Source organism: Antennarius striatus, chromosome 14 (assembly GCF_040054535.1).
Source record: "Antennarius striatus isolate MH-2024 chromosome 14, ASM4005453v1, whole genome shotgun sequence".
Lineage (NCBI taxonomy): Eukaryota > Metazoa > Chordata > Actinopteri > Lophiiformes > Antennariidae > Antennarius > Antennarius striatus.
In genome coordinates this window covers 11,975,704-12,003,054 of record NC_090789.1, presented here as the reverse complement: position 1 = coordinate 12,003,054, position 27,351 = coordinate 11,975,704, and the positions used below count along the sequence as shown (strand labels likewise).

Sequence of the window (27,351 nt, the reverse complement as noted above, 5' to 3'; positions counted from 1 at the left end):
GGTGAGGAATGTCATGCTGTTTGATCTCCAGAGCATTGAGATCCCCAGGCTCCGTCATTCACACACTCTGACCCGTTTCTACACTAGTGAGTTAATAGTGAATCCCCCTCTTGTGATTCTCGTTTATTAAACCTTTCTGCTCAGTTTTGGATTATTGTGTTGTTGCTGGATCTTATGTGTGGGTCAGATAGGCCTGTGTTTATGCTGTCACTGAAGTGAGAGGAAAAGATGGAGGGAGGGCAGAGGGAACAGGGGGGTGGGGGTGGGGGTGGTGGGGGGGCTGGATTCTGAATCAGCGTTCTGCTCCTGTCACTCCCTCTGGGGTTCCTCCATCAGGTCACGTCCCAAAAATAGCAACGGGCGCCGTTTCAAGTGAAAAACCGCCGGCTTTGGGTCTGCAGCCAGTCTGTGTGAGTGTGAGATTTCTATGGGAGTAGTTGGCCACCTTCCAATATGTGCTTATTTTCCCTCCTCCTCCTCCCTCCCTCCCATTTTTTTCCCTCCTCAATGTGACTGGCAGATGAGCTTGCATTTCTGAGGAAGCACATGGGCTCCACGTGAGTGGCCAGCATGTAAACACTCACCTTCCCACAAACATAATCGTTGTCGGCTGCCTTCCTACCTCCTTGCCTTCCTAGTTGCCTTTGTGTCGCCGCCAGCGTGGCTCAATAACAACACCACATGGCACCAGAGCCGGTGCCCAGCACCAATTATTTCAACTGCCTCCAGAGATGATTTGCCTTCAGTATTTCCCCCCACTATTTTTCTTTGCAAACCACTCAGAGTTCTCCTTGCCAAGATGGATCATTATCAGCATCATGGGAGTGATTTTAAGGGTATTTTTAAAAAGGTGGAGAAAGATTGGGTTTGTACTATAGCTGTGCTGACATTGTTGTGTGAGAATAACACACTAAGGTGAAGGCAAAGATCGCTGCTAGATGTCAGTAGTTATGATTGCCTCTCACTCGCTTTGGCTTGACTGTGAAATGAAATGCTCTCACCTCATGGATTAAAGTGTGTGCAAAAAAACAAAACATAAAGAGGGCTCACCTTCCTCTAGATGCAGCAGATTTCTTCCCCACCCCCTTCATGTCGATTCTGAGGCCAATCGGGTTGTAGTGTTTACTTTCCTGCTCACACATGGTGCGTCTTTGTTATTGTGTTCTTAGATTTTTGTTCTTCCATTGGACTTCTCCATCATAGTCCCATCTCACCAATCTCATTAATGACGGTCCATAAAATAGCTTCAATTAGCTACTGTAGTGTGAATGAGTAATTTGTGATGCAAACTGCAAAAAATGTAAAGCATTTGACTTTAGCAAAGTTAAACATATTTATTGTTTTCACTCAAATGAGTAGTTCAAAAAGCTTCCAACTTGACTTTCATCTTGTTCCAGGATCTGTCGGGCTCCATCGACGACCTGCCCACCGGTACGGAGGGGGCTCTGAGCCCGGGTGTGAGCACCTCTGGGGTGTCCAGCAGTCAGGGCGAGCAGAGCAATCCTGCTCAGTCGCCCTTTTCTCCACACACTTCACCCCACCTGCCAGGCATACGCGGACCATCGCCGTCACCTGTGGGCTCGCCTGCTAGTGTCACCCCCTCCCGTACCGGCCCTCTGTCCCCTGCTGCTGTGCCAGGTAAATACTGTTATAAACATTAACAAGTGTGTGGAAGCACTAGATATTAGTGATGTACAGCATGTCTGAAAGGACAAAGCAGTTTTAAACTATCAAAATGCCACTAAAACATAATTCCTAATACATCTGGACATTATATTGCTTAACCAGGGGATCATTTATTTTATTGTGGTTGAATGCTATGTAAAATGCTGTGAACAGGAGAGAAGGATTTTAATCCCAAACTTGCTTGTTTACAGATGCAATCCATCAAATTTGAATTTCATGAAGCGAGTTGCCAGATGGGAACATTTTCTCCTAAAATAATGTTAATGAATCAACCAAACACCAGAGGAATAAACAATGATGCCACAAACAACTCATTGTGGAGAGCAGTTTAACAGGCATCCAATGGGCCACTGTCATAGCTTTTCCTTGTTTGATTGTATTTTATATTTGGATTAAATTGGCTCATTATCAGTTGATAGTTAACGATTAAGACACCAAATCTCTTTTGGAGTTCCTGATCCACTGTGTTGTTGCCGTCCTGCAGGTAATCAGATGCCTCCCAGGCCGCCCAGCGTCCAGTCGGACAGCATCATGCACTCGTCGTTGAACCAGTCAGCCATGGGACAGGACAGGGGTAAACATACATACAGAAGTCCTTTTTGTACACGGAGTGTGTTAATAAGGAATGATCTAACCCTTCCTCAGCTTGGTTGATATTAGTGCAAGAATGTGTGCCAAATTCTTAAGAGCTTATACTGTAGATCTGACGGCGTGCATTTGTCTGCGTTCCTTCTCCATGAAACACGTCAAATGACAGTAACATCAGAAAGACACACTATACATGTTATGAGGAAGAACTAGGTCCCTCACTCTGGTTCATAATGTCTTGTGTAGTATTTAAGAGCATGAAGAGATTTCAAGTGATATCATGCAAAGTACAGCATTTTTCACACCATAAGGCGCACCCTCAACGAATTTTAAAAACGTTTTAAGGTGCACTGGATTATAAGGCGCACTGTTGGTTTTTGAGAAAATTAAAGGCCTTATAGTGCGGACAATACTGTAAGTCATTTCTATCTAATATCACCTCTATTGTCCCTCCAGTGTACATGCGGAACCCTCAGATACCCCCTTACGGGTCCCCTGGACAACCTGGCTCCGCCTTATCTCCGCGCCAGTCTTCAGGTGGCCAGCTGCATAGTGGAATGGGACCCTACCCCCAGAACAACTCCATGGGAAACTACGGGCCTCAGGGGGGGCAGTATGGCCCGCAAGGTGAGAGCTAAGAGCAGAAGAGTTATTGGTGTTGTTCTAAGGCCTTGACACAAAATAAGAACAATTAGTCCAGCATTCTGTAGTGGACTGTTTTCTTGTATTACACAAGAATGAATCTCAAACTTTCAAAGAAAACTTTAAGTTTCCTTTCATCTTTTAAATTTATGAAATAATATCACAAATCTTGGAATTCTCAGATGGTTTCTGTGAGCTTTGAAGAAGTTCTGCTATGAGTCATAGCAGTGAACAGCGAAGGCCAGCTTAGGGCGCCTGCTTGTCAGAACAGGAAATAAAGAGTCAGACTGCTCAAACTGTTTAGTACGAGAGGAAGAGGTGTGTAGGAGGCCATGAAGCCATCCATAAACAATGCAGGAGTGTGTGATGGTTGTGGGTATAAAATAAATGTTTCCATCTGCGACCTTTCAGGTTACCCCAGGCAGCCTGGCTACACAGGGATGCCCAATGCCAACTATCCCAGTGGCCCAGGCATGGCTGGTACCATGAACCCCATCCCTAGTCAGGGCGGTGGCGCCCCCTATGGTGGCATCCCACCGGGGAGGATCGGCCCAGGACAGATGGGTTCTCGGCCCTACGGCCCAGGGATCGCTTCAAACATGGGTGGAATGCCTCCTCAGATGGGCTCCGGAATGGGTCCCCCTCCGGGTATGAACAGGAAGGACGGTGGCCCCTCCATGCACCATGGACCCGCAAACTCTATACACAACAGGTGGGTCGTTGTACTCACTAGAGTCTCAGCGAAGCTTAAGACAGCCATCGACTTGTGAGGGACAGAACGGATGATTTTGTTGTGGCGATTTTGTTTTTTTTGTGTGTGTTTTTTCTTACATGCATCGGTGGGATGACCATGAAAAGATTGTTTTTTTTTCCACATGGCAGCCGATTTCTTGTGTGCTTTGGTATCTGAGTGTCCTTTAGAGTAGAAAACTTACCTTTGAGCAAAAGAAGAGGATAGAATAAAACAGCGGGAGATGTTCTATAACCTAAGTGAAACACATCTTTCCCCAGTGAGAACACAGGCTCAGCCTCCAGGGAGGGACTTCTAAGTTTTGCAGTTGTTGGGATCATGATGTAAATTGACATTTCTTGCAGATTAAACATATGATATGAACTGTTATGAATAGAATCCAAACAGAAAGACAGGAAAGCATGGTTCTTAATTCGACACCTTAGTTCATGTTAAAGGTGCAAATGATAAAAGTTTGTTCAGCTAATTGGCTTGTGTTCCTTCTAAACAAGTTTACTGTTTTATATTTTAATTCAATTTTATACTGTTTAGATTTTATTTTATACTGTTTATATTTTAATACTGTAATATTTTTAAATTTTATACTGTTTATATTTTAGTTATAGTTTAGTATATAAGTCCTGTTAGTGCTGCATGTGTCTGTCTGTTAGTGTAATGTATGTCTTGTGGTATGTCCTGTGATGTCAATGTTTCCTTTTCTCCTGGTGTTTATCCAGTATTATTTGTTATTTAATGCCTGAGCAGTGGATATATGCAATTTCCTCCGGGATTAATAAAGTATCTATCTATCTATCTATCTAAACAAGCATTTTCTTCTACAGGCCACCTGGCTACCCTAATATGTCACAGGGCATGATGGGAGCAGGCTCTCCATACGGCCCTGGCATGAACAGCATGCATGGAATGATGAACCAGGGTGGACCGGGTCCAGGGCCGTACCCAATGGGAGCAAATATGCCCAACAACACCCCTGGTGAGTAAAAACTTCCCAGAAATCCTAGTCAGGTGACTGTAGTAATGCCGGCTTTGTCATTATATGTCCTTATAATCTTGTAATTTGTATGTTGCATGCTATTTTACTTCTAATTACCCAGGAATGGCTCCCGGTTCAGAGTTTGGTATGGATAAAATGAACCCTGCTCAAAAGATGAACAATAAAGTTGATGGGACTCCCAAGCCTGAATCCAAAAAGGTACAACTCTAGACCCACGTGATGAAATTTTGTACAGTCATCAAAGCCTTTTTTTTCTCTATCTCATAATTTCATCCCATCATTTGTTTGTAGAAGTCGAGCTCCTCCACCATCACCAACGAGAAAATCACTCGTCTGTACGAACTTGGCCCAGAGCCAGAGAGGAAGATGTGGGTAGATCGATATTTGGCGTTTGCTGAGGAAAAGGCTATGGGCATGAACAACTTGCCCGCGGTGGGACGTAAACCTCTTGATCTCTTCAGACTTTATATATCTGTCAAAGAGATCGGCGGCCTCACCCAGGTATTGCTGGATTTCACCTGCGTACGATACGAATATCAGGCAAACAGACCCAACTGGAATTCCTGTAAGGTTGTTGTGTTCAGATTTCTGAGCCTCCTCCATCTTCCGTCGCCCACTAGGTGAACAAGAACAAGAAGTGGAGGGAGCTGGCCACCAACCTGAACGTAGGCACGTCGAGCAGCGCTGCCAGTTCGCTCAAGAAACAATACATCCAATGTTTGTATGCCTTCGAGTGTAAGATCGAGCGTGGCGAGGACCCGCCCCCAGACTTCTTCAATACGGACACTAAAAAGAACCAGCCGAAGATCCAGCCTCCAAGCCCAGGTGAGTGCCAGCATCCTCGTCCACCCCACCGCTGTGTTTGTCCTTATTACCAATGACAGGAAGCTAATTCCTTCTCTTTTTGGGGAGCAGTGTGATTTTTGTGCTGATTTAAGTCACAGCGGTATCGCTGTAAATCACAGAAGTGGGCCCCATTTTCTGGACTTTTCCATGAACACATCTTTTTTTTTGGAAACTCTTCTTTCTATTTGCACAGGACATGACACAAGGCTTGACTCCCCCTGAACAGGGAGGCTACCTGCACGCCAAAATCTTTCTGTGAACTGTCTGTTTGGTAAAAGTCGGTGTGTGAACCGGCAGTCAGAGACAGAAACCAGGGGTATGTTGACAATGTGTCGCCTGGAAGTTACTTGTTTTGGAGGGCTTTCTGTGCCGGGAGCAAACCGCCCCAGGAAGTGACCACGTGTCGCCTCAGTCTGGCCGAGGCCCAGGCTGTCAGACACGGGGTGCTGAGTCAGCGCCGGGGTGTTGTTACAGGAGACATGCGGGTGTCAGCTGGCGTCAGCCCTCTAGTTAGTAGGAAGGAAGGGATTAGAAAGAGAGGGGAGGCATGGGGAAAGGTGATTGGGCGATAGCGGCGCCCCATCAGTGGCATGTCCTCACTGCCTGGTGCCTGGCCTGGGGCTGCAGAGGCAAGGCGTCGCTCCCTGGAGATTAGCACCGAGCCAGAAATGATGAATGAAGGGAAGAGGCTCGAATGTGTGTGGGTAAAAATCACATGATCCTCTCTCTCACTCTGCTCTACCATGCCCCCCCCCCATCCACACAAGACCCACCCCCTCCCCTTTCCTCCCTTCATCTTTAGTAGAGGGAAATCCCTGCCCAGAGGGAGGAGGGGGAGGGGAAGCCTTTAATGGGTGTGTGTGTGTGTGAGAGAGAGAGCTAGAGAGGCGAGAGGGTGATGTGAGAAAATGTGAATAAATGTGACCTGCCAGTGACCCGGCGTTGTGTGTGTGTGTGTGTGTGCGTGTGTGTGTGTGTGTGTGTGTGTGTGTGTGCGCGTGTGCGTGCCAGTTTAATGAATGGAAACCTGTGACTCATCAGTCTGACTTGCTAATAGTAAGAAGCTGAAGTTAAGGATGAGCAGTGTGATGTCACACAAACAATCACTCTCACGCACACACACACACACACACACACACACACACACACACACACACACACACACACACACACACACACACACACACACACACACACACACACACACACACACACACACAACTTGCTGTCTCTATGGGTCAGACAGTAATCTGTCAGAGTCCGGCTGTAGATCGTTGTTTCCTGCTGCCTCCGAGAGCCGGTGGTAGTTGAGGAAAGGTGATTGTGGGGGGGTTTGGGGGGGGTCATGCTGTGATGTCCTGGAAGATTCAACATTCTAGCTAGTTGTGCGCTCAAAAGCCAGTCAGCTCGACACAAACTGTGTTGCTCTGTGCAGAAATTCTTAATGGGATTTAGGATTGCCAAAAGCAGCATGTGTTCCTGAAAACGCCCCAGCAGAGCTCAGGCCCATCCAGGAGACAATCTTGATTTTCTATTAGCTATCAACTTTCACCTGTTACCTGGAGAAAAGAGAGGATGATGATGATGTACTTTGAATTCTCCAGAATTGAATAAAAGATTGGGGGTTTTTTTAACACTTTTTTTGTCATTACCCCGTTCTCAACGTGTATCCTTGTTTTACAGCTGGTTCTGGATCCCTGCAAGGCCCCCAGACTCCTCAGTCCACCAGTAGTTCGATGGCTGAGGGAGGAGACCTAAAGCCCCCCACCCCGGCGTCCACCCCTCACACGCAAATGCCTCCAATGCCTGGCGTCAGGTATGAGTTAAAAGTCACAATATTGCTTTTCTGTGATGTCAAAACAGTGAAATAAAAAAGATCCCTGCAGAGATGTTGGATCATTGCATCAGGAAGTAGCACACAGCAAAAGACGCTTTAAATTATTGATCATCTATTGATTGATATCCAGACAGTCAGCTCATTCACAGTTTTAAATAGAAAGAAATCAGGAAAAATGTTATAACTAAAGGTACACTCACCGACAGTGCAGTATTTGTCATATTACTTTATCTATTGCGATACAAGAAACAAATTTATAAATTAACATTTTCACCAGATGACTTGATATTATCTATTCCGAATTAATCGTCGGAGAATATTTATTTTGTAGTGAGTATGACTGAAATGCAAATGGCTGCTACTCAGAAACAGATCTGTCAAATAACAATGAAATAAAATAAAATGTCTCAGTCAAACACAAGTTATTTCTGATAGACTATGAGACAAGCTTTTCTTGTATGTCATAGAAAAGGAAAACCACGAGAGTTCCTTTATATCAGACATTTAAAATGTTGGAGCGTGATACCTTAAATTTAACTTTTTATTATTAAATCTACACATCTTTTACAAGCCGGCAAAATCCTCCAATTAAAAGACAACAATTTACAGTACAGTATTTTCTGCACTATAAGGCCGCCGAAAGGCCTTTAATTTTCTCAAAAACTGACAGTGCGCCTAATAATCCCGTGTGCCTTTCATATGAAAAACGTTTTGAAATAGGCCTGTCATTGAAGGTGCGCCTTATTGTCCAGTGCGTCTTAAAGTGAAGAAAATACTGTAAATCAACTGTAAATTCAATCCCTGAATCACTAACCGTCTTACTTGCTTCGATAGGAGTAGCGTCAATCTGCAGGACCCCTTTGCTGATGGTGGGGACCCAGCATTTTCAAGAAGGAATGCCATGACTCCCAACTCACAAGGCTATCAGCCTGGGATCGGTGGCCCTGAGATGATCGCACGGATGGGTCCCTACGAGTCTAACAAGGACCCCTTTGGAGGCATGAGAAAAGGTGAGCAACAACCAAATTGGATGCTGTAGAAATCTGTTAGAACTGAACATAATGATGTTTTTTTTATTTTGATTTTTAAGCTGGAGAGCAGTTCATGCAGCCTGGCCCTAACAGTGGAATGGGAGAACAGTACAACAGAGGCCCCCCAGGCCCTATGAGCAACATGCAGATGGGCCAGAGACAACAGTACCCTTACGGATATGACCGAAGGTTAATGTGATGCTATTCTCTTTGATTAATGATTATGTATGTCTGTGAAACATGTCATAAGGTTGTGTATTGTTGCCATCTTTCAATTCCACCAAAGACAAATCCATTGAAGAATAATCTGAAGATCTTCAAAATTCTGTTATAAGTCCAGTTGACTTAATTCCACTCGGAGGTTTACTGTGACCGGGTCCACAGAGTTGATGAGTGTTGTTTGTTGGGTTTACAGACAGGAGCCAGGCTTGGGCCCCGATGGTGGTATGGGACCAGGAGCTCCTCAGCCAAACATGATGCCTTCTGGAGCCGACACAGGGATGTACTCACCTAGCCGCCCTCCACCACAGCAGCGGTCAGTACCATTTGATGTTACGTTAAAGAGGGCCGCTGTTTAGAGGCATTTTGTTCGCGTAAAAAGAGAATCAGCTTCAGAGTTTCATGCTACAACTCCATGTGATGCAGAGAAGAAGAGATGTAACAGTGTGAACTTCTGTTTTATTCAGACATGACTCCTACACCAATCAGTTTCCTGGCCAAGGAGCTCCCCCTGGTGGGCCATTCCCAAATCAGCAGCCAGGAATGTATCCACAGCAGCAACCGGTGAGAACATTGTGTTCAGGATTGCTGATCCTGTTAAGCAACTTGATTCTCCCTTCATGTTTTGAAGAATTTACTTGACTTAGGATGCTTAAAATGATCCTTAGTAAATCACGCAGCCGAAGGTGATTCTATTAGTAATACAGAAAGAGCCCAGACAGAATTCCACCACCTCAAAAAATACCGGATTAAGTTGGTCCACACATTGCTGTGTGCAAATATTAAGGTGTGAACATCAATGACGGTCAGTGAAATTAATCATCAGAAAAGATTGAAACTTTAAAACAAATAAAATAAAAATGAAAAGGAACAAGTCTTATACTAGTTCTTAAAACTGATTTTACCATCCTAATTTAAGCATCCGTGAGATCCATAGTTCATTTGCTGATAAACAGAAGGTACTCGGTCTGATATTTCTTTATGGAACTCATGAGGAACATCAAAAAGAAACTGAAGTGATCTGGATAGAACATAAAGGAAAGGCTTTATAAAGAGGAGCCAAGGTTATTCACAGGTGTCAGCATTTGTTCTAAGAATTATGTTTTTAGGATACCGTCACTTACATGTTCACTGTCATCTCCTGCCAGAACTACAAACGTCCTGTCGATGGAGCATACGGTCCTCCAGCCAAACGCCACGAAGGAGAAATGTATAGTGTACCCTACGCCGGTCAGCAGCCGGGCCCACAGTCCTCAGGACAACAGGACATGTATAACCAATATAATGCCTACCCTGGAGGGGACCGCAGACCACCGGGCCCTCAGAACCAGTTCCCTTTCCCCTTCGGTCGGGAACGGGGCCCATCTTCTGCAGGCCCCAACTCCCAGTCGCCAATGCCTCCCCAGATGATGGGAAGTGCCATGCCTTCAGGTCCCGATGGCCCCCAGGGCCCAATTTGGCAAGGTCGCAATGAGATGGGCTACCCAAACTATCCCAACCGACAGGGGCCTCCAGTGCCGGGCCAGGGGCCCGGCTACCATGGCATGAACCGCTCTGAGGAAATTATGTCGTCAGACCAGCGCATGAACCACGAGGGTCAATGGCCCGGCCACGTCAACCAACGGCAACCGCCATTTGGCCCCGGCGGTTCGGGCCCTCCCATGACCAGACCCCTACCATCCACCTACCAGACTTCCCAGAACCACATTCCTCAGGTGTCGAGCCCGGCGCCCATGCCCCGCCCCATGGAAAGCAGGACGTCACCCAGCAAGTCTCCCTACATGCACCCGGGAATTAAAGTGCAGAAAGCCGGGCCCCCAGTACCCGCCTCCCACATTGGCCAGGCCCCTGTACAGCAGCCCATGATCAGGCGAGATGTGGCCTTCCCTCCCGGTTCGGTGGAGGCCTCCCAACCCCACCTGAAGCCCCGCAGACGGCTCACCATGAAAGACATCGGTAAGGAACTGATGTTTCATTCCCTATTCTGTATTTCTGTGAACACAGAAAGTAAAATACATAAAAACAGCTTGAAGAGATCAGAATCCAGAAAGCTGTGTGTCTGCAAGTATCTTTCTGTATTTGAAATGAAATTATTTAATAGCTTTTATGCCTCATCATGACCCCTTGAGTTTTTTTGTTTTTTTAAAAATTACTATAAATTGTTTTTTCAGGCACTCCTGAGGCCTGGAGAGTGATGATGTCACTTAAGTCGGGTTTACTAGCTGAAAGCACCTGGGCCTTGGACACCATTAATATTTTATTGTATGATGACAATAGCATTTCTACTTTTAACTTGTGCCAGGTAAGAAATATCTGTTCACTTTAGTCGAATAAATCTTGTCACATGGTGAATGAGTCTGATTCCTTCATTCTTCTTCCTGTTTCAGCTCCCTGGATTCCTGGAGTTGGTGGTAGAGTACTTCAGACGCTGCCTCATTGAGATCTTTGGCATCTTAAAGGAGTACGAAGTGGGTGAGCCTGGGCAGCGCACACTCATAGACCCCAACGCTGCCGACGACTCCGACGATGAAATCCCCATGCCCGAGGGCGAGGACATGGACGTGGATGAAGAGGATGAAGAGGACGAGGAGGTTGAGGAAACAAAGACCAATCTCGACGCCTCACTGGTCCACGTGAAGCAGGAGGAGGAGAGCGTACATAAACACAAGTTTTCAGAGGATGAGGAAGAGGAGCATGAAAGGGAGTCTTCTGCTAAAGAACCCAATACCTCTACCTCAGGGTCTTCCCAGGACCTCAACCTCCACTTGGAGAAGCCCAAGCAGGCGAGTAAGTTTGATAAACTCCCTATCAAGGTGGTGAGGAAGAAGAATCCTTTCTTGATGAACCACTCGTCCAAGTATGGGCAGCGGCAGAGCTTCGACAGCGGCCTGGTACACTGGAGCATCGGCGGTGGGGACACAACCGAACACATCCAGACACACTTTGAGAGCCGGATGGAACTTCTCAAGCAGAGGAAACACACGCCGATCGCCACTGAGAGCCGCAAGAAGGTTCAGATCGCAACTGTGACGGAAAACTCCGAGAAATACAAGTCCAACGGGGGGGACGGCAAACCCCGACAGCAGCCTCAGTCCTCGGAACCTCAGAAGTGTCTGGGGGAGAAGACCACTCCTACGCTTCCCGTTGGTGCACCTGTCACTGCCACCATCGACGACGTGTTATCTGCTCGCCCCGGGTCGGTCACGGAGGAAGTGGTTCGCGGCGGTGTCGAAGAGCAGAAAGAGAACGGCAAGTACCTGTTCAGTATAAACCCCGACGCCCAGAGCCGACGTAACGTCAAGATCCTTGAGGACGAGCCTCACAGCAAAGACGAAACGCCGCTCAGCACTCTGTCGGACTGGCAGGACTCGTTAGCTCGACGCTGCATCTGCATTTCCAACATAGTCCGCAGCCTCTCCTTCGTTCCTGGGAATGACCTGGAGATGTCGAAACACCCGGGACTCCTGCTGCTCCTGGGCCGCCTGGTGCTGCTCCACCATAGGCACCCCGAACGCAAACAGGCGCCGGTAACCTACGAGAAAGAGGAAGAGGAAGACGAGGGCGTGAGCTGCGAGAGAGACGAGTGGTGGTGGGACTGCCTGGAGGTGTTGAGGGAGAACTGCTTGGTGACTCTGGCCAACATCTCAGGCCAGCTGGACCTTTCCATCTACCCAGAGAGCATATGCCTGCCGCTGCTGGACGGCCTGCTCCACTGGGCCGTCTGCCCTTCGGCAGAAGCCCTGGACCCCTTCCCCACACTGGGACCCCACGGCTCGCTTTCCCCCCAGAGACTGGTCCTCGAGACCCTCAGCAAGCTCAGCATCCAGGACAACAACGTCGACCTCATTTTGGCCACGCCTCCGTTCAGTCGCTTAGAGAAGCTCTACGGCTCGCTGGTGCGTCTGGTCGGCGAACGCAAGGTGGCCGTCTGCCGGGAAATGGCCGTCGTCCTGTTGGCTAACCTAGCCCAGGGTGACAGCCTGGCGGCGCGAGCCATCGCCGTGCAGAAAGGCAGTGTGGGTAACCTCCTGGGCTTCCTGGAGGACAGCCTAGCCGCCACGCAGTACCAGCAGAGCCAGAGCTCTCTGCTGCAAATGCAGGGCGCACCTCAGTTCGAACCCACCAGTGTGGACATGATGCGGCGGGCGGCCCGGGCGCTGCACGCCCTGGCCAAGGTGGAGGAAAACCACTCAGAGTTCACTTTGTACGAGTCGCGGCTACTGGACATCTCAGTGTCTCCGCTTATGAACTCTCTGGTGTCCCAGGTGATCTGTGACGTACTGTTTCTGATCGGCCAGTCATGACAGCCGTGGGGAGGTTTCAGCTCCGCCTCTTTCCGTTCCCAATCACCCCCCACCCACCCACACACACCCTAACTTTTTTTTTGTTTTGTTTGTATGCGCGCGTACGTGTCGAGTGTGAGTGAGAAGAGCAAAAACTGACTGTCCTCTTTCTTTTTTCCTTATTTTTTTCCTTTTTTTAATTTATGCAAAATCACCTCGGATTCCACTGTCTTTCTTACCCCCTGCTTCTCACTAAAGGAAGGAATATCATGAAGTAGCTGTGGATTTCAAAACGTCTGAAATGGAAAGATGCTGACAGCCAAGATGCAGATCGGGACCCAGGCATAGGACAGAGTGCGCTCCCTGCGGAAAAAGAACTTGTTTTTTAATGAAAAGAAAAAAAAACCTCCAGAAAAAAAAAAAGAAGAAACTGTAACCAAAGTTGCTGTCTCTTTTACAGTGAGTTTGGGGGTTACATGTGCCCACGTTCCCCCCCTCGCGGGGTCGGCAGGGGGAGGGGAGGAGGGCACGGACTAAACAATATTATGGTTCATGTTTGGAGGCTTCATGGACTGTGGTGTGGTATAATTGCTGTAACTTTGGATGCTATATACTCAGCCCCACGGGAACCACATTATTGGCTGTGAACAGAGGCCTGTGCAGTAGATTGTAGGACTTTTTCTGTACTGTACACCTTAAAAACTGTAAACATACTGTAATAATACTGTTTCACACTGAGATACGCTGGCTTGGCAGCAAACTGTAGTTTTTAAAAACAGTTTTAGTTAATGTCGAGAGAGAAAACGGCTTTCCCCCCAAAGTATGGTGAACCTACAACACCCCGACCTCTTCTCTTGCCCCTTGATTGTATGACTTGACCCTTATATTAAAAAGTCACCTCTTTAGGACTGGTCCTCAACTCTAGATGCAGTCCAAGCTGCAGTGTATATATGATGTTGTACATTACACTTCTCTCTCTTTCTCAACTTCTGTTGCTCTTCACCATTTTTAATCTTTGACAAGTTTCCTCGCATCAAGTACGCCACGTGATTACTTGACGCCCACCCTCTCCGTTCCTTAGGCGCCTCATCCTGCTCGCATCGCGCTCCGGGGGAAGTTTAGCTGCTGTCCAACGCCACCCCCACCCCCACCCCAACAAACACAACTTCAAGTTTCAGTTTGTCTCTGGTCTGGGTGTAGAGAATATCATAAAAATCACGTCTGCGGTTCCATTTGAGCTCCTTCATAAATGACAAATAAGACTTTGATGAAGAAACCATTTTAATTGTTTTGTTTTTTTTTTTTTCCAGTGATGCGGATTCTGCATATTTGTATTTCAGATGATGTAGCTAAAAACTTGATGTAAATTCCTCTTTTTTCCTTTTTTTGGCTTAATGAATATCATTTATTCAGTATGAAATCTTTATACTATATGTTCCACGTGTTAAGAATAAATGTACATTAAATCTTCGTAAGATGTTTGCTGTGTATTTCTTTATTACTCCCTTCTTGTACAGTTGAGGCAGAAGTTCGTTCTCCACCAGCAGAGATGTTCCAGTGTGTCTGAAGTAAGAAACGAAATGTTCTGCTGATGTTCTCATGTTAACACACAGGTGCAGAAAGTTAAGGGACGCCCAGCATTTTCCTTTGTGCATTGATCAACATGTCATGTGATGTTGCTGTGTTTTCCCAATAGTTACCCAATAATTGGATTCAGAACAAGTCAACTTGTGCGCCAGAGTTTGTGTTTGGGGGAGACTTGCGTTGCTTTGACGTTGTGGATTTTATCTACAGGAATTCAAACAGGAAGCTGTTAAAGCCCTGATGTGATGTTTCAATGTCGGTGTCCCTGTCATGTTCAACAAAGTACAGCTAATGCTTATGTGTGCAGACACACACACACACACACACACGTACAGCATGTACCAGAGGCTGAACTTTGCCACGGGCAGAGTGGTAAAACACACACGTAATCAAAGTGTATGTAATAAAATGTAAAAATATCTGATTCTATTTAAACTAAACGTTAGTTGTGGGAACAGAGACGAATGAGCAGCTGCATCACAGTCCTTAGAGACTCAGTCACATGTTGGATAGATGAGCTCTGTGGCTTTGTTTTCATGTCTCACGTTAGATCGTGTTCTTCTAAACAGTAGCTTTAATTTCTTCTATCACCCCTGGCAACGGTAATGTTTTCATTGTTTGTCCCATGGCACTCTCTAGAGGACAATAGGGGCTAATGGTACAGTTGTAAAGGCGGCCAGCTGCACTTCCATGCGACAAGATTATTAAAGTAGAAAGTGAAGAATTCATTCCATAAAACCTTAACATTATATAGTTAATGTCATTACCATATTGGGTATAAACTGTTTATTATAGCCGTTTTGTTATGTCTTAATTCCTTTGTTAGAAGTAGGGCTAGTGGTGGAACGTCATGCCTAGGTATGTTTATTTTGATTGGTGTATTTGAATGTTGAAGTGATCCATACCCAATCGAACAATTTCCATCCCCAAGCCCAATAAGAACAATGGCAGCCATAGAAATACATGTCAGTATAAATGGATGATAGAATTATTCCAACTATGTAACCAAAAACAGTTTGCCATCCAATTCTGATGGTTGAATCTGTTGCAATTTTAAACTTGAACCTACAGGGAATTCCAATTCAGTGTTAGCAGAAAAAATGTAGAAAAAAATGAAGAATCGATGCAATTCTTGGACAATACGCTTCAGTGGTTAAACTGCTTTTCAAGGAAAAGCAAGACAATGAATGTCAGGATGAAAGACCGTCCAGGAGCTGCAGCTGAAAGCAAGTGGAATCTACATCACATAATGCCTTCACTTCACATCCAAACTCTGGAGCCAACAAATCTACCCAAGGTCTTAAATCCATTAAAATTGCACCCCGATTTATATATATCCCATACCCCAGTCATCTCAGCTTTAGACAATTTTTTTTAAGTCAGTTTATGTTAGCTGAAAAGGAAATCTTGTTCAGGGCTCCCAATCCCACTCTGAAGATGTTCTCCAACCTAATTAAAGCACAACAAGCTCTATTGAATTTATTTTATAGGGATCTTTTTATTTTTTGCAAGTTTGACAAGCAAAAGTGTTTTAAACAAAGTTTCACAGCCCTGCCCATTTACAAATCTAGTTCAGCGCTATAGATTTGCAACACATATTTCACACTAGATGGCGCCAAACGCTCATCAATATGCTCAAGATTAAAGTTTCAGGAAGGAGCCAGATTTGAAGTGATTCCGTTTCTTCATCCACGGACATCCTCTGGACGTACTGGAAGAGGAAGTTTGCACATTAGTGACAAGGTATAAAAACAGAACAGCAAGAAATGACATACCTTTGAGAGATGAAGCTGGTCTGAATCTCTTCCATTTGGCTTCTGGATGAACCTTCTGGACCTGTGGCTTGATGATCACATCCTTCTGTAAAGGTACCGTGTAGGTCTGCCGTGAAGAGTCTTTGTGGGACGTGTAGTCCTGCAGAGAGGGGCCTGCGTAGACCTGCTGCAAGGGCCCCGTGGAGGCCTGCAGCGATGGGCCCACGAAGGCCTGCAGCGATGGGCCCACGAAGGCCTGCTGCAAGGGCCCCGTGGAGGCCTGCAGCGATGGGCCCACGAAGGCCTGCTGTAGTTTTGTGACACCGACTTCTTTCCGGTCAGCAGGCTCTGCAAGCCGCCTGATGGCAAACCCACCAAGGTGTTCAGGGATGCTGTACATTTTTGTTGGTGCAAAGAGCTGCACAGCAGTTCCATTTCCGTAGTCACCATCGGCAGGGGGGTAATAAGCTCCCTTGGTTGGGTTTCTGCCATCCCAGGATGTTTGGACAGAGTTGCCACCAGTGGAGCCCGGTTTGTAACTCAAGACCTGCCTTGTGGGTTTCTCCAAACCGTGCGGCTGAAGGTTAATGTAAGAGTTTTGTCCATATACTGGGAGAGACTGGGCATGCCATTGATGGCTAGAGGCCTGTTTGCTGTGGTGTAGTTCTCTAGCCTCATTCAGAAAATTTGAGAAATGAGGTTTAGTGCGACGATGCGGGGACACTCTTCTACCTTGGACAGTGGCCGATGTTTGAGTCTGTACAGAATTGGAAGGAACTGCACTAGACGGGAAAGACTCCTTGGGAGAATGGAGTCTTTGTCCACCACTGCTTGGAGTCACAACAGCAGCACTGTGGCTTCTCTCTGCTGTAGTTTCCTTTTTACTTAAAGGACTCAACAGAACAGGAAATTTTCTTGTGATACCAGTGTAGTAGTTCTGGTTCCTATTGTGCTGACTGAAAGAACTTGAACCAACAATGTTAGCAGAAAGGTCTAATGTCCCTTTTGACACCTTTTGTGCATTTGTCTCCTTCAGTCCCCAGTTAGGTTTTGGCGATGAGCTGCTCCGCACCAATTTGTAACCGACACTGGAAATTCTGTGGCCAGAACCTCTGCTAAACGTAGCCTCTGTGTTGGACTGTCTGAGTTGATTCTGGGTATATCCTCCTTGTCCACTATTCTGCTGGGAGAAGTCTCTGCTGTTTTGTCTCTGGGAGCTGTAAGCTGGGAGAGAAATGAGAGCAAATGAAGCTTGACAATTTATCAAGATAAATAGCTTTCATTTGTGCTCTGCTCACCTTGTGTAGCCCATAAACAGCACACATGCTCTGCTAGAACTAAGCAAATGAACACGTTCCTGCACAAACAGAAGAAATCAAGGTCAGAAAAAAATGGGCCAGCTGACAGCAACTCAACACTTGCACAAATCTCACCCCAAATGAACTCCACAAGCCATTCCTGTGTACCAAAGCATGCAGCTAGTCCAAGCAACAGTAGCCCATCTGCTCTGAAGCTACTCACTACTGGCTACTAGCCTGCCGCTAGCATTTAATGTAGCCTTTTTGCTTGATGACCTGATGGTCTACAGGTGCTTGCTGTGGTGCATTCAGGGTGAGTCTGAGAAAAACAGTTCTGCCTATTTTCTGATTCCACGTTTCCCTGTGTTGTGCTTGTCAGACCTGGAGGGTAAAAGCTTTTTATTTTGTTTGAAAGAGCTTTTTTCTCACAAGTTAACATCATTTGTTGGCTTTGTTATGTAAAAATTTTGTCTCTTCACAAAGTTTGCCCTTGAGAAGGATCATGTTTGTCTTGATAGCCTTGTTAATATTATTAATGGTGCCTCCTGGATCTCCTGACACTGACTAGACCCAGGCGGCACTATGCAGTAATGATGTAGTCGACCCTAACGGTGACAAACAGCACGTCAGTGAGCTTCCACCTTGTGTTGTGCAGAATATATCTCGCAATCCCACAATCTTTACGTCATAAAGCCCAGCATCATTTGTGGCAACTGGGAGAAATGATGAAGCAAAATATCATGTGATCCAATCAGCTTCCTGAGTCTGCTTGAGTGATCTGAAGCCATGTGGAACGCTCCAGGTGAAAATAATCCCATACACACACACACACACACACACACACACACACACACACACACACACACACACACACACACACACACACACACACACACACACACACACACACACACACACACAGACACACACACACACACATACGCACACTCCCCGGCAGTCTGGCATGTGTGAATCTTCATCCCAGACGTTGCTGGGTCAATAGTGTTCATTAATGACACTCCCTCTGTGCAGGAAGAAGCAGGATGCAGACAAGTGACAAATGAACGTCTTTGTCCTACTTTGCCAAGAAACGCATATGCTGTCGTCACTTCTCATACCTAGCTATATTAAAACCGTATTTTTTATATTTTGTTGAGACGATTTATGAGCCAGAGCAACAGCAGCCAAATCCCCCCCCTCTGCTCTGTGGGAACAAGTGACACCTCACATGCAATGACCAGATGAGTGCGGTGGCTTCAAAGACACAATTTCCTGTCAAAGGAAATAGCATGGAGGATTTTTTTTTTCTTCTAGGAACCGCCTCCTCCTTTTTAAATTGTTTCCATTACACTTATCAACACGCGTGTGAGGACGGGGTGAATGCAAGCACAAGCCCTTCGCTGCACTCAGCAAAAACCGTCCCTGGTGACAGGGACACTGAAGGAGTCTGGTTTGCACAAAACATGTAAAGGCCACAAATAAATTGAGACCTATTAATCAGAAGAGGTGATTGTTTTCTCCTTGTGGATGATATATTTGTTGCATTTAAACTCAGCCTGTGTCGTGTCTCATAAGTGCTCATTATCTGCCTTCATGTTGCGCTCACACTGCTGCTCTAACAAAGAACACACTCTGACTTTTGTCGTTCATTTGAGCGTGGCCTTCAGCGGATCATGACTCATATAAAGGTGACTGTGACTTTGTTTCCTCTGCGTGCAGAGATAGATTTGTATCCGTATGTGCAGGACCACAAATGGGGTCCTATAGAGGAGAAGGCAAACATGGTTGTCAGGTAATTTATGTGCAGAGCTCTGCAGAACGAAGGGACGTTTGTGAGAAGGAAGGACAACGTGTTTTTATTTCCATTCTACCTTTCTCTCCACATTAAACTGATGTGGACAGTGTGATGCTTATCTGTCATTATATATTACAAATTGTATAAATCTAGTAAGTTTAGTGTAGATGGTTTGAAGTAGAAAGATCCTATGTGTAATGTGATGAGCCTTGTAAAATAACTCATGCAATGCTGCCAGATGCTCTGTGGGTTAATTTACATCAGATTTTATATTATTTACATTCCATTTTTGAGGCAAATGTGTTGCAGATGCAGATAATTCGTTCATCTTATTCAACACTGTTGAAACTTTGCTCCATATTGTTTTGGATGACAATATTTTTGTTGAAATCATGAACTGCTGATGATGAACACAAGTTCCGATGCTGGCAGCAGGTTTTCAAGGTCGAGGGATGAGGTGCTATTACTTTATTTGGCATGAGGCAGGTTTGACTAAAGCTCTGCTGTCACCACCATAGTAGGTGTTCTGTCCTGGTTGCATTGATCCTGGGATTGATAATCTCCTGATATATATATAGTAATACAGATTTCACCACAGAACCAGGGACAGCAATAACTTCAGATTCGCCGAACAACCATGCTTTTAGAGCAGGAGAGTCTGAAGAAATTTAAGGGAATTAACTTTGACAAATTGTAATGAATTCCTGTCTTCTTGCAAATTCAATTTTAAATGAATGAAGGTAAGTTTGTCTGCCAGTCTATCTAGTCTGTGGATTTTACCTGCAAACATTTACAGGCTGAGCATATTGTTTTACCAGTTTACCATGATATAAGACAACAGCCTTTTACTGAAATGACATATTGTAAAATTACAGTAAAGCTTAAAGTTCCCTTTCTGTCAACAGGGGGTAAATTTCCAGATATCAGTGGGAAACTTTTGGTTGAGGAGTTACAGCAAACAGTATAACTTCTGTAGAATTTTGTAGAACACGTGTCAAACACAAGGCCTGGGGGCCAAATGTGGCCCGCCAGCTCATTTTATGTGGCCCGCAAGAGCATAAAAAGTCAGGGTGCCTTAAAACAAATACTGTAGGTTAAAAGTTAGCTTTGACCAAAACTACATTTCCCACAATGCAGTAATTAAGCCCATTTTAACACTGACCAATTTTTTTTTTTGACAAAGTTAATGTCCTAACATGTGTTCGATGTTATTTTTCATTATTCCCCTCGATAGTTTGATCCTTGATTGATGGAGTTATGTGGGTTTCACAACCTGACTTATATATAACAGAGCAACATTCAAACATTTTTTTTCTATACAACTGTAACGTTTGTAACTTGAATGAGTAATAAATTCAGATATTCAGTTATTTAACATTCAAGATTAGTTACATTTATTTTACATTACATTGAGTTACATTTAGTTGAATTTGTTAGTTACATCTGGTCCTTTGAGGACAGCCATTATGCTGATGTGGCCCTCAGTGAAAATGAGTTTGACACCCCTGTTGTGGAAGATTTAGTATTTTCTCACTTACTGTAAAAACATTTTTCCCATTCATCCCAAAGATGTTTTCTTGCATATAAAATATAAAAACTCTATAGTTGTCAACAAAAACATGCTCTTCTGTGATCTACCATCTATCTTATTAAAATTAAAATAAGTAAAGTAAAATACAGAGAATTTGAAACCCAAGCAAAACTCGATTGTAAAATGTAAAGTGCAGAGCTGTTGAAAATGTCTAACCCAGTGAGGGAGTGTCTTCACCTCAAACTGTAACAAGATGATGTTAAGTAAAGACAGAGGGAGATGGGGTGCAGATGGCGGCTCATCCCCGGAAGAATCTAGCCTCTGGCCTCCAAACCGTTCTTCTCCTTCCGACCAATCCTGTTCCTACGGTCCCTGTTGGGTGCGCCGGGCCCCCTCCCGTTTCGGCATCTGGTCCAGTATTTGAAATAATGACAGTAATAATAATGAGCTCAAGTCTCCTCCTTCCAGGAAGGTGAGAGGTCAAACTACCTACAGAGAGTTCACACCCGACGCATTCCACCAGCAGCTCTAGGTTTCATCATCAGAGAGGCTGTAGACTTCCAGTGCTCGGCTGAAGAAAAAGGATTATTTGGTGCACATTTGCTCTTATTGTTGTTTTTCTTTTTTTGGGTTGTTTAATTTACTTTTACCAAAATAAATTCCTTCCCCTAAAAGCCTTTTTTCTGCATGTGGCCACCATTCACAACATTGGTTAAGTCAAGGCACAAAAACTACATGGTTGGCTTTAGGAAAAAGTTCCTGGAGCATTTTCTTTCACATGGGACGTAATCTACAGCCTCCTGGGTGAAAGTTGAGCATGTGACCCCCACTCAACTACAGCCTATATCCCTCTTGTGACTCCCTCACTTTTTAAAGCACATCTCTTTGTGCAGTCGCTCTGTCTCATACTGAAGTGGACATGTTTCCATTTAAGGTACAGCCCACTGCAAAGTCCCAAGGTCAAAACTAAGCGTCAGTATGTGATGGGAGTGAAACCAGTCAGAATCAGAATTACTTGATTCAAAGATGGTGGGAAAATGCAGCAGATCACTCATACATGCATCACAACACTTTTTGGGGGGACTTTTCTTGATTCTGGTATCTACAGCAGCTTTTTTTCCGTTGCTGTTGTGGGTCTGACACTTAATGCCCATTAATGCTCTCTGTCTATCCTGGCTGTGCAAAGCAAACCAGGGTTCACCATTTTGCTCAAGGATACTTGGACATCTAGACTTCTGGGGATCGGGGCACTGACCTTCTGATGGGCCGGTGATAGCCCTTACCCCCTAGAAAGAAAAGATGATGCCGTGATATTACATGAATACTTCTATTGTTTGTACTTTAACACATTGAGGAACATTTTTAAGTTTGTGCTTTCCGTTTAGTGTCGGAACTCCAGCTACTTTTTGAATCTTCCATTTGTGGGTTCCACGTCTACACAGCGTCATAAACATGAATTTGAGGTGTAATAAAGATGCAACACTCCTCTTTCAAACAGGCTCCTCAAAGAGGCTTAAACGACAAGCAGCTTCCTGCTGCAGACAGAAAGAAGAATGATAAGAGGGAAAGTGGACCAGAACAGGATATTTAAAGGCCAGAAAACCAAAACAATGAGCTGAAAGGTGTTAAAATGCACTGTATTACTGTACAAAGGGGGTTATTGGTTGGTTAATAGTTCTTTAGGGTTTTAGCAGGAAGTGACTCCAATAAAAATTTGATTACTCAGGCTTTAACGTCCCTATAAAAATGTGACCATACAGCTATATGCCTACTGGAGCAAACAGTGGAAGAAGAGCCGATGTGAGCAATAAATGAAGTCATTGTACATGAACTACTGCAGGTCTACAGAGGGAGGGATTGATCCCAGGTGTCTTTAAATGACTCCAGTATTCAGTATCTGCCCGGCTCTCTGCTCAATTCCAACCTGGCTCATTGATGCCTGACGGAGATGATGAAGTACTGCAGGAGTTGTGAGTATCTCGTCCTTTCCTTAAAACAGGTCAAGGCCATTTATAATCAAGCAGCAAACAGACCTTATTCCTTTTCTCAGAGAGGACCAGAGGCAAGATTTTTTAATGGATCACAGTGAATCATCCATCTTTATATTGCGATGCTCTCTTAGAATATAAGACAAAGGAGGGTTTTTTTGCATTATAAATGATGCAAGCTTCAGCTTGAGGGTCTCATTCAGACCTAGAGAGAATTGGACAGGATGGGACGAAGGCAAATATGTCTTTAATTGAAACCTCCTTACCCTCATCCTCACATAAACAACCAAAGACACAACAAAACAAAACTTCTGACAAGCCACATGCATCAAGAGACTGATTCATGGCCAGCTGGAGGACAGCAGCGACCAGAGCAGAGCTTCGGGACACTCTGAGGCCCGGGGAAGGGGTAGTTGTGGGGGTGGGAGTGGGAGTGGGGGGTGGTGGAGGCTGAGTCTTTCTGTTGCTCTGTTTGCAGATGTAGTCAACTCTGGGTTTGACATGGAGGCAGCCATGAAGCCTTCAGAGGGAAGCTGCATTGTTGCGGTGGAATGATTTACATGAGCCTTTCTTTCATATGAGACGGGACTTTGTGGAGCACATTTGTTTCTCATTTTCCACCATTCTGGGGATCCATTGCGGTTATGCACCAAAAGGTTTTCGTTTAAATTTCAAGAGCATAAAGAATCCCATTATCACATATTATGAACACATGCATGTTGCACAAATACACCCAAGTGGAACAGATACATTACACAACTAAACAAAGTAAAATCTCATCAAGTATCGTATTCATCTCGATGATTTGAGCCGTAATTGTATCGCATCGTATATGGGAACACGCCCTCTTTGGTGGGCCATGGCGGCGGTTGTCTTATGTTTTTGGGGCTAACATTGTGAGATGTGATGACATCTGTAGCGTGCTGCAGAAGCAGGAATTATGAGACACTTTGCTGATTAAGATTGTTTTGTTTGCTGACGGTGGCGGGGAGGACATCTGATACTGCTCAGTTGGTTGCTGATTCGTAGTCTTTCCTTAATCTTTTAATGAGGAAGTTATGGATGCACTGACTTAAAGAGTGCTTTAAGTCACCACAGAGAGGAGCGCCACTGCCACAAGCTACTGGTTTATCGGGCAACAACGACAATTCAGTACAGTCGGTAAAGTTTACCCTGAACATCAGCAAGGGTCCGTCAGGGACGTTAGTTAGCATTGGTTAGCATTAGCTGTCCTGTTTCTGGCATCAAGTTGTAATGGCTACCCTCCTATAGCAGCATTCTACATGTTGCCAAATGGAAAGATGTATACCAGCCAAAGGGGTATAATGGAGTGATGGATGACTGACATAAGACCTGGCTAAGCAGTATGATCCACAGCGTCACCACGCAGTTTTTGAAAGTATGTTTGTTTGTTGGGATTAAAATGTTGGTAAGAACGGCTATGTTGTCGCCTGTGTCCTATGTATGCCTGGTTTTGGATAGAATTTTGGTTCATATTTTCAGAGCGGCACGGTGGCACAGTGGGTAGTGCTGTCGCCGCATAGAAAGGCGGTTCTGGGTTCGAGTCCCTCTCTGTGTGGAGTTTGCATGTTCTCCACGTGTCTGCGTGGCTTCTTTCCTTGTTCTCCAGCTTCCTCCCACCTCCAGAAACATGCTCTTCAAGTTAATTGATGATACCAAATTGCCCGTAGGTGTGTGTGTGTGTGTGTGTGTGTGTGTGTGTGTGTGTGTGTGTGTGTGTGTGTGTGTGTGTGTGTGTGTGTGTGTGTGTGCATGTGTGGTTATCTGTGTATGCGTGGCTCCGCGATGCATTGGTATCGCACCTGGAGTGTACACCCCCAGTCAGCTGGTATAGGCTCCAGTACCTCATGGCCCATAACAGTGGAAGAAGCGAACATGTGACCGTTGCCATCAGCAACAGTTTTACCCCGGAACCTGTTTCTCTACGGTGGCGTTTCAGGAACCTAAATGGATCATGGCCATCATGAGAGGACTTTGGCCTCTATGTATGAGTAATTTTGAGTATTAGAGGGCCGGGTTACGGTATCTGCAACTCTGAAAACAGCCTTTTGAAAGCACTGCTGTGCCATCACAGTGCAAACAAACATAAACATAACTCTTAATATGATGACATGGCCCCACTTCAGTCTATTACAATATCAGTCTAATTCACACGCACTGAAAACAGCCAAAGAGCTCTGTTCGACTGTCTGTTTCTGTTTGTGCTACAGACTCTGGTGATTTGATTTATACTCAGCTGATCTAGATTTGATGGACTTATTAACAATTCCATTTTCGGTAAAAACTTTTATTTAAACACGTTGTCAGATGAATTGTTAGACTCAGGATTTTGTTTTCTCACTTCTTACCCATTTTTTTTTTCTTTTCAAAATTTCCCCTCATTGTATATAAAAAAAACCCCCAAAAAACTACAGAAGCAATGTAAACAAAACTTTGGCAAAAGGATAAAAGCCATTACATTGTGCTGCAGGTCCAGAGAGAGGAGTGAATCCAGAATATCATTTATCATTTCCCTTATATAGATATTTTTCAGCATTTTCCATATTTAGACAAAACTACTGAACCGATTTCTAATAAAAGTTGTGAGGAATAGGTCGTGCAAGTCATTCGCATGTTACATAGACAGTGATATCAGAGAATGTGTGTGTGTATGTGTGTGTGTATAGTGTGTGCTGTATGTGTTTAAGTGCTTGTCAGCGCCAGCCTTTATGAAAGAGATAAATGGAGGCTCAGTTGGCTGTACTGGCGAGTCGGGGCAAACACAATTAGTCAGTTTGATCAAGTGAGCAGAAGAACAATGGGTAAAACCCCACTGGACCCACCTCTTTGGTTTGGTCGCCATCTTCACAGAAAGGACCGCTTGGTTGTGATGGATAGGCGGCACCAAGCGAGCTGGGGGATTAAATGCATTCAATTTCCATCTATGTTGCTCAAGAGGGAAAATGAAGAGAACACGGTATGGACTTTCACTGTTTTGAACAAGGTTTGGTTTTAAAAGTGAGCGCCCAAATGTAAAGCAGAATGTATTTAGTAATGGCTAATGTAAACCGTGACATGTGTCCACAGTTGAGAGACAGCTGTGTTTGTCATACCAGACCAGCGGAGGAGCGAGATGCCACTTTGTCTCTGTCGTCATGCTGCTGACTGTTGTGGTCTCATTTTAACATGTTCAATTCCTCACAGATGTGGCGTTCACTTTTAAGGCATATTCCCTATCATGGCCATTAAACCCATGTAATGGCGCCAAGATGTTCCTGGAGACAGCAGTCGTATAATATAAAAAGCCTGCTGTGCTCCAGAAGAACACGCTGAAAACTGAAAAGAGATACTTTAAATATGTATTTTGTCTTTTTTCTTTTTTTTTCTATGACGAAAACCACATGCAGCTACATAAAGCTGTACGTTTTTAGGGCTACTTCCTCAAAAAAAAAAACAAAAAAAAACAACAACTATGAAAATAAAAACAGCAGTGTAACGAATAGCATGTGGGAATACAGGACGTAGGGAGCAACGTTGAAATGATCTTTAAATCAGGTATGTGCAACATACATACAGCCTGAAAAAAAACAAACTAATTGGAGCAATGTTTCTGTTCTTAACAAGCCTCTCTTCTGCACTGGGAGTAATGGAGAACGTCTGGACGTATTTGTTGGTTCCTCTCTTTTCATTGCAATCCTGCTGAGACAGTCTCGCACAGCCTATAGCAAACACACCATATATTTTTTCAAACAGACAGACTCATAAAGAGGCAAAAAGGCACAACTCCTAATGAACACTTTAATGAGTGAACACAGAGGTAATGACATGCAGGGGATGATCATTCTTCTTTCTGCTCCACCAAATGACACCAATAACCTGTCGCCGCCCGCTAACCCCGCTTGTGACGTGACGTGCGACAGCAAATGAAAACTTCTCCTGGATTTTTCTCCCACATGCAATTATTAAGAATGATGACACTTAAAACTACAGTCAAATGGGAGTGCTCAGTTTTGTCATTGTGACTGAATCTTATTAAACAGACGCATAATAGACCTCTGTGAAGGCACAGAGAGAATGAACATCACAAGGCATCTCCCTGTGCTGCAAAACAAAGCTCATTTCAGGACGTCTCACCACCGAGTCACCCTTTGTGCATATGGGCCTCAATTGTTTTCCCATTTAGGAGTAAATGCTTGGCTTAATAATGTTCTGCAACTCAGACGCATTTCCTCAAAATGAGAACACAACATTATGACGACTTTAAACTTTATTTTGCCATCACGCATGCAGTCTAACAGCTCTGTGCTATAAACATTTGTGGCTCCTATCACAGGAGCTTGGACATCATCCTGATAAGAGCGACTATGCTGCTTTGGTTGCAAACAACGGGAAGCTGCTGCAGTTAACTGCTGGCCTCCTTTTCCACAAATACCTAGATAGCTAGCAATTTGGGCAATAAACACTTTAAGGAATGGCACGTTGCCACCCCCACCACTCCCCCCCCCCCCGCCCGCTCTTCTGTTT

General features: G+C 44.9%; 2 protein-coding genes across 2 annotated transcripts in view; one reads left to right on the top strand and one right to left on the bottom strand.

Moving 5' to 3' along the window:
• The window catches only part of arid1ab (AT-rich interactive domain 1Ab), a 50,582-nt gene extending 36,219 nt beyond the window's left edge, over positions 1-14,363 (top strand). Inside the window, exons 5-20 of the mRNA XM_068332636.1 lie at positions 1,398-1,638; positions 2,171-2,260; positions 2,731-2,901; positions 3,328-3,628; positions 4,489-4,640; positions 4,762-4,859; positions 4,953-5,162; positions 5,282-5,486; positions 7,191-7,323; positions 8,179-8,354; positions 8,435-8,564; positions 8,791-8,910; positions 9,062-9,158; positions 9,743-10,550; positions 10,766-10,896; positions 10,982-14,363. Of these exons, the coding sequence (XP_068188737.1) occupies positions 1,398-1,638; positions 2,171-2,260; positions 2,731-2,901; positions 3,328-3,628; positions 4,489-4,640; positions 4,762-4,859; positions 4,953-5,162; positions 5,282-5,486; positions 7,191-7,323; positions 8,179-8,354; positions 8,435-8,564; positions 8,791-8,910; positions 9,062-9,158; positions 9,743-10,550; positions 10,766-10,896; positions 10,982-12,898 (4,980 nt within the window). The 3' untranslated portion in view covers positions 12,899-14,363. The remainder of the gene's footprint in view (positions 1-1,397; positions 1,639-2,170; positions 2,261-2,730; positions 2,902-3,327; positions 3,629-4,488; positions 4,641-4,761; positions 4,860-4,952; positions 5,163-5,281; positions 5,487-7,190; positions 7,324-8,178; positions 8,355-8,434; positions 8,565-8,790; positions 8,911-9,061; positions 9,159-9,742; positions 10,551-10,765; positions 10,897-10,981) is intronic.
• A 1,651-nt stretch (positions 14,364-16,014) lies between these two features.
• On the bottom strand, positions 16,015-17,671 carry LOC137607765 (uncharacterized). The gene is made up of 4 exons (XM_068333723.1): positions 17,649-17,671; positions 17,514-17,572; positions 16,237-17,439; positions 16,015-16,172 (listed from the first exon to the last, which is right to left on the bottom strand). Exons 1-4 carry the CDS (start codon positions 17,669-17,671, stop codon positions 16,147-16,149), a joined length of 1,311 nt encoding a protein of 436 aa, XP_068189824.1. The 3' UTR covers positions 16,015-16,146.
• Between the last annotated feature and the right edge of the window lie 9,680 nt (positions 17,672-27,351).

What these genes read in the sequence shown, in the direction of transcription:
- LOC137607765 (XM_068333723.1), bottom strand. Translation starts at nt 17,671, where the DNA reads ATGGCTTGTGGAGTTCATTTGGG. An exon ending in GCTTGTGGAGTTCATTTGGG is followed by an intron (nt 17,573 to 17,648) that starts GTGAGATTTGTG and finishes CTGTTTGTGCAG; the next exon opens with GAACGTGTTCATTTGCTTAG. An exon ending in ACCAGCTTCATCTCTCAAAG is followed by an intron (nt 16,173 to 16,236) that starts GTATGTCATTTC and finishes TTCCTCTTCCAG; the next exon opens with TACGTCCAGAGGATGTCCGT.